Source organism: Styela clava, chromosome 7 (assembly GCF_964204865.1).
Source record: "Styela clava chromosome 7, kaStyClav1.hap1.2, whole genome shotgun sequence".
Lineage (NCBI taxonomy): Eukaryota > Metazoa > Chordata > Ascidiacea > Stolidobranchia > Styelidae > Styela > Styela clava.
The window spans coordinates 14,633,568-14,641,302 of NC_135256.1; the positions used below are offsets into that span (position 1 = coordinate 14,633,568).

The 7,735-nt window shown below is 35.3% G+C and overlaps 1 protein-coding gene across 1 annotated transcript; it reads right to left on the bottom strand.

The window, feature by feature from the left end:
• Positions 1 to 348: 348 nt before the first annotated feature.
• Positions 349 to 5,583, bottom strand: LOC120327531 (uncharacterized). The gene is made up of 3 exons (XM_039393848.2): positions 5,361 to 5,583; positions 3,771 to 3,857; positions 349 to 2,979 (listed from the first exon to the last, which is right to left on the bottom strand). The coding sequence occupies exons 1-3, from the start codon at positions 5,431 to 5,433 to the stop codon at positions 824 to 826; spliced, it is 2,316 nt and encodes a 771-aa protein (XP_039249782.2). The 5' UTR covers positions 5,434 to 5,583; the 3' UTR covers positions 349 to 823.
• Between the last annotated feature and the right edge of the window lie 2,152 nt (positions 5,584 to 7,735).

Here is a 7,735-nt window from a genome sequence, read left to right on the forward strand (position 1 = left end):
TTTATACGATATAGTTAAATTTTATCGAGATAGTTAAATTTAACCACACTTTCCGCTCTGTTGTGAAACTGTTCATATGTTTATGAAATAAATTCATAAAAATCACTACATAATGACATAAATTTTTTCACATTTTCAAATTTGTTGGATAATCCGGAATACATTATGGCCCAACTGGAAAGCAGTACGTTGTGCAAATTAGAAACACGCTTACATGTATATTCGATCTACAACTCCATATATTGCTTTAATAGTAACATAGGTAATTTCCACTGACAACGAAAACGCCTGGTAAAACCCAAATTATTTCCGACTGTTATTTTTACAATAAAAGTGAAACAATTTCATTGAAAGTGATAAAAATATTTTATTTGTGCTCAAAATAAATAATAAAGAGGCAAGAAACAAAAATAATAATATAAAAACAAATAAAAATCTACTTTCACAATAAAACCTATTCGGCAGCACACGGAAAAATAGCAACAGAAATGTAAATTGGCTATCCTTCTTTTTTTACAATTCAATAAAAACACCTTGAATTCTGATTAAAAATTCAGCGACAATAACGGTAAAATGCAAAAATACAGAAAAGTTACATATTTTCGCGTTACTTAATAGTGTCTTATTCAAGTAGTAACTTTTAGGTTAGGAATTGAATTGTACTTGATCTATACTAACTTAGGCGAAACAAAAATGAATAAATTATTGAGAATATTGAATTTGTACCTTTGAAAAGACTCACGGTCTCATTTTGATTGAATGTCTTTGTACAGAATAAAAATATTGCCAATTTGACGGGGTCGAATAAAGTAACCTCCGTTTTTTAAACATGTTCCGAGGAAATAGAACTAGCGCTCGCGACCGATGGAATGGTAACAATATCATCCATGTATAACTCATTAGTAGAAGTCGATTTATCTCGAAAAGAACACTGGCATGTATTGGTAGTAGTGCGTGTAAGACCGTTTTCTCTGGGATCTGATGTGGTCGGATTTTCGTTGACAGAAGTTCGGTTACGTATCTTGATTGAAAAATTCCGAAGACTGTGCCAAAGTTTTCCTGCGCCGTCCTTGAGTCCGTATCTTACACGTTTGCAGTAAACTATCGGATTCACCATGCAATTGATTTGAATTAAAAACATGGCGGCAAAGATGCTGGTTTCATTTTTAATACTTGGATTTATAACACTGACTAAGGTGAGTATACAAATAGGTGACCAACATGCGAAATCAGTACCTATAATCCACAAAATTCTTTTTTGCATTTCATAATCTTCTTCGTCTCGCGTCATGCTCAATCGTCTTTGTCCTCTATTTTCAATTTCAGCTCCAACAGTGGGAACACTAGATTGGCAGATACTGCGGGGCTTAGAACAGCATCCGGCCGAAATTAGACAACCAACTCCTCTCCGTTTGGTTTTCTTATAAACAATAGTATAGGCCGCAAAAACTAATAGAAATCCCGTAAAGTCTATGGTTAGTAAAATGAAAGAATATAATAAACCTGGATCCGACCAGTGTGCAACAATTGGTGGAATACAAATACTAACTTGAGAATAATATCCGTAATATTTCCATCCCGCAAATTCCTGGTTAATGTTCCACACCATCGATTCTAAACCATCCCATGTTATTCCTGAAAAGTGTTTCAGCTGTGGCACGTTGGACGGGTCGTGCAATACGGACATTTTGAAAACATAATCTTCGGCCTTATCACGTTCTAGAATAGTGGCATCCACTTGTGGGTGATATGGCACTGCTGCCGAATGAATAAAATATCGCTCTAGTTGAGGAATAAATGTCATTAGCGGAATAAACATCAGTAGTGCAGCGAGTAGATAGGTTGAGACTGATGCACATACAACATATTTCACTTTCAGTGCTTTGAAAGGCTTACTCACAACGTAAAGTCTGACGAACGATATCACTACTATCATAAAAGCGCTTGCTTGGGTAGAAAATATCGCCATACTTCCGGTAATATTGCAAGCAAGGCTGGATAACCATATTTCATCGTATCTCCAGAATTCCCCTCGAAAAATTTCATTTACTGACGCCATGATCAGAATGTTTATTGACATTATTAAGTCACTCACGCATAGAAACAGCACTAGAATGTGGTTGCTAATCTTACCGTCACCTGCCATTGTTCGCAAAGTTGCGTTGGAAGAGTGAATGTCATCTTCCGAATCATGCCGACGACGTCTTCTGCGTAAAATTATACAAAACAAAGCGTGTCCTGCTACAAGTATGTTTCCAATAAAAGCAGTGATTCCAATTGTCCATTCAAGAATTGGGAATATCAGACTATCGACTGCATATTGAGGTGAAGAAAGATCGCGATTTCCCTTAGCCGTTTCTGGACACCTCGTAATGACTTGTTCCGTATCGGTATCTCCACAGTAAACAAAATGCGGATGCCATTCGTCAGATATATCGTCACAATCTGCTATGCCGTCGAATAGCCTTCGCCAATCAATAAACCGCCATTTTCCATCGTAGAGACCCAAAGAGTGATCGAAGTCAGCGGTACCGTTTGCGATGGCATTTTGATCAAAGTGAGTGCTGTTACCGCAGTAAAAATAATGAGTAACTTTTGTTTTATATGTAGATTGTTCAACGTCTGGGACCACTACAGTATTGTTCTTTTCCTTGCAAAATCTTTCATCCACTCCCCCAATACAATTTTCGGTACCATCGCAAATTTCGTTCATATTCACGCAATGAAGGTCCATGTTCTTTAAGCTTAAAAAATTTTTGTCGCACTCAAAATGTCCGAGTCCACATACACTCGCATTATCGGGAGGTTTAAAAAGTTCTCGACAGAAATCAAAAGTGTCCATGTTTTCCACAGTCCTCATATCACACAGGCATTCATCAGAAAGATCGGAGCAGTGAAAAACACCATCACACATGTATCGGCGTTGAATATATTCTTTACTTGTTAAACATGGCTGCAGTTGACAAAGTGTCTGCATTTCTGTAATATATTGGTAGTATATCAAGTCAATTTTGTTTGCAAGTACATTATCTGACTTCAATTATCTATTATCAATTCGAGCCAGCAAGTTGAAACTCATGAGTCAATCCTGCTACATTTTCCCGTCACAGGAATGCAGTTTCCACACTACATACTGCTTTGAAAATTTGCATCATAATTTAATCGTATGACCGTCATAACGTCATTCCAATGTTATTGAAACGATATATAAATGAGCACGGAAATTAAAAAGTGTCAGATAAGTTTGATCGTTGCCAGTTTACATTGTGATATTGACGTTTTTATTTAACATTAAATAACATTTTAGGGCAATAGTTCAAGGTTGCGAAAAGTTTTTCATGAACGCTTTTCTTGACAAATGGATTGATCACGTAATTTTCTCTCATGCGACTTGAGCCCAGAAGTTGGTCACTCAGTTATGCGTAAATATTGTATTGATGTACTCATGTAATGATGTTAAAATTTATATTCTATTTTTATCTGTAACTTGGAATATATATATAATTCAATTCGACTGTTCAGACATTACAGTGTATACGCATTTGGCTGCTCAATACTAAGTGTTAAATATCACCATATCCATATGATGCGTTGAAAATTGCTGAAATCATATAACATGCAGATGTTAGCAAGTTATTTCCTATAATTTATCTCTTAGATTTGTTGCATCCAGATTACCATTTAGAAATAGTATTATTCTATGCTGCATCTACACGTAATCAGTAGTAAATTAATATATAAACGGTTCCGGACAATCTTTTGTTACTTACCTTCACAATCGCATTCATTTTCAACTTCTGTTCCATTAGCACATAAATGAAAATTGTCTCCGAGTGAGATGCTTTTATTTTTCCAGCCTTTCAATTGAAAAAAAAAAATAAACCAAAATTAATTTTAACCTAACCAACAAAAGTTTAAAAATGAATTGAATTCTGGTTAAGTAAAACGTGTTTTGCTGGTGCTGGGCTAATTAAAAAATTGTAAAGCTATTTCACCATGATACTCAAATGTAGCACCAGTCTCCCTGTTTTGTAGGTTTAATCATTAGAAATGAATTTGCATTGAAATAGATATTTTTTTGGGATCTTACAGTTACATATACTCATTGATAAATAAAGAGTCTTGGTCACCAGTAATAACACTTATCGTAATTAATAACGTAAATATTTAAACAAAACACGGGTTATAACAAAAACATACTTCGTTAATCAATGTTTTTATCATAGAAATATGGCCGTAAAATTGTAATCGATAAATAATAAAGAAGTGGTTGTTGTCGTTTTTCTCAGAATTTTTCTATATAACTAAATCAATAAATTCTAATCGTGTTTTTGTTTATAGTTTAGAACAAAATGAGCATATATATATTATAGCGTTTTACTTGTACGTTCCGGTATTTCATTAATATTTCTATCAGCCGATATCAGTCTACACTACATTAATCAACGCCTTCTGTCCATTTCGTTCATATCATTATAAGAGGACTGTTGGGTTCGAAATCACGTTAAATGGACAACTTCACTTTTGGTCAAGCTTTGGTGAATTTGTGGGAACAAGGTTTCATTACATTTGAACCCACGTACATTTGAACCCATGACAATTGCACCTGTATGCTATTGCATTTTTTTTGTTTCACGGATAGTTAAACCCATACTAACCCTAACCCATGGGTTTTAGCACCCGCATATAGATTGAACCCGTGGATATACGCATGGGTTCAAATGTACATGGGTTCAAATGTACGGTCACCGTGGGAACAATAATTTAACACGCCGTTTTTTAAAAACATTACTTGCTAGGTAGGTCATCGACCTCGTTTTACTGGAAAGCAGCGGAATGACGATCATCACAACGCCAATAAAAGAGATCGTAACTAGCCCGGACTGTCTTGCGTGATCATTAAATGACTTTTTGAAAGTAAATATGTCTTTATTTGCTCCAATATATCTTGTAAAACTGGACACTTCAAAGTTGTCAACTGGGTTTCTAACATTGTTTCCTTCAGTATCGCCGCTTTCTTGTAAATATACAATATTGTGTACAAACCCGCTATTTTCATCAGATCATTTTTGAGATCCCTCCTCTGTATAATACAGACGTGCGCGAATAAAGTAATGCTCTTCATTCCAATGTCACAATACTTAGATTCAAAATACACACAAATTGTTTGGTTCCAATTATATCGTAAAGTATCACTACAGAGTGTGAGCGTAACCGCATTGATGTTTGAAGAGAGTGATACTGTGATGTGCTGATAGAATGACTTTGATTCTAGTTGATTAAAAGCGACGAGACTACTCATGAATGAATCACACCGTGGGGACCAATTGCAAATATGATTCCAGATATGGGTTTCTCACCTGCCGTTAACACGATGTAAGTGCTTGCTACAATGAGCAGAACAATCAAACTCTTCCGAAAAAATAAGGCCATCTTTCTACGTTATTCCTGTCCGGTGTCCGGAAGTTGTTTAATCTCCGAGAAGCATATTGTTGTAGGCGGGAAACAGCTGTTGTAGTCAATAAACCGGTTTCAATATTGAATCAAGTTATATAGCCTACGCTGAAATAACAAACAGTTGAAACATCGCTATTAAAAAAGCTGTTTAAAGAGTCGAACATCGTTTTAATGACGTCATCAAAACACCCCGAGTTGCTGGCGGAAGCACACATGTTTCATGATCTTTGTATTAAGATGAATCTATAGCAAAGTGCCAAAATACACACGTCAAATTTCAACGCCTCCCGTTTCAGAAAGCAAAATAATTACGAGAACACGGAAACTGCTATTTTATACTATATATAGATTTAGATTTGCGAATTTTTTTAAACTTTTTGCGTTTCGACTCATGGTTTCCAGTTGAACACCGAATTGAAATTGACAAACAGTAAGCCTCTGCTCAAAATACCGCCTGTCTGTATTTCTCTTCTGAATATACATAAATATCGCGAATGTCCAAAATTAACAAAATCCGCCAAGCTCGTTTCACACCAATTTAACATACTTCTGTTTCTGTGTAGACGGAATACTCAGCAGATTAAAATATTCGTGAAATAATATACTATATACATGCATACAACTATATAAACGTTGTAGTAAGTTAAAACGATGTATTGATGCATGCATAGTTCTTGTTGTATCGGGTCCAAGACAATAAGGTTATTGAACCGGACGCTATTAAATGTCTTTTATTCAAATTCCCGTTACCTTTTCGTAAAACAATTACACTATAGTTCAGATTACTGAAATTCATACCAAACAAACGAAACGGCTGTTACCAAATAACGAAGCAACAATAACTATTCTCGTTCATCAAATCTGAGTCAGTCAGACGATAGGCTTCAATTGTCCGCTTTTGTATGAATTCACATTCTAGTTAGCAAGTTTGATAATACCTAAACCAAGCATTCTCTAAATCAAAATTGTACTAAAATGTATAGCAAGCTCCATCCTTTATCAATTTATTTCATTGTAACATTTTAAGTTTTATATTTGTATGAAAATTGGGTTTTCACAACGTCTATACTACGGTGCGGTTTCCAAAATAAAATCTATACAGCCTACCGGATATTCGCTAGGCCATAACAACGCAGTGTGGTATTATCTATGATGCATATCATTTTTTTAGGAATTCTTATTAGTCAGCAATATTCAATTGGAAGAAAAACTTCCTTCATTCATGATCTGCGGTATAGAGTAGAACAATAGAAGCAGAATTTGTCTGTATGTAACCAGATTTTACCTCTATTACAAGAATGTATTTTTAGCGTCAAACAATTCAAGTCAATTGTAATTTTATGATTCTTGTAATTCTTTCGGATCCAGAAAATAGGAATGAAATACACCTCTGATTTAGGTATCAAAATATATGTGTAATAAATCTGAGTGGACAACACAAATGATAACAAGACAACATGTTCACTAGCATAAACTACTTTATTCTTGGGCAGTACGAGTGACTTTTTACGCCCAAACAATAGAATGATCGCCTATATCCGACCGCGACTTGGGAATTTATCTCTTCAAACCTTGTAGGGTGCGAATATATCTGTGTAACAATAATAATAACTTTATGATACATAGAAATGCTTGTCCGCGAGCACAAATCAATTCCGCTTCATTTCGCACTCATTTCCGAATCCGCGAAACAGTCTGATCGTTTTAACAATCTGTAGCGTACTGCAAGTTAGAATCTATCCGTCAATTTTCATAATCAAAATAAGGGTAGCCAATTGAGAATGAATTTATTGCCGCTCCCGAACTATGTGCACAAAGATGGCGCACAACCTGATAACCTTAACCTGGTACACGTACTATGTTCAGGCTGTGCGCCATCTTGATGCACATTCTTCGGGAGCACCGATTTATTATAGGTTTGTTAAGGTCGAAATTGGTTGTTGACTATAATTCCGACTTCAATATTTTCACAAATAACGATTTCTTCCCAAACTACCCATTCCAATTGGCATGATAAAAGTCCGAACTTACCATAAACAGACTAAATATGCAAATATACCAGCTGTATGCAAAACAGTCATTTTACATAATACTGCTGCGTGATTGTCAGAACATAAACGAACTTACAATGAGATCAGACTTCTTCCATAAAAACACATTATATCAGAATCGTGAGCTGCATAAACTACCAACCATTCTGTGCAGTTTTAAACAACAATAGTCTTACGTTTAGGCGTTTCTCGCTACAAAAATAAATACATAAAAACTGCTTTCGTTC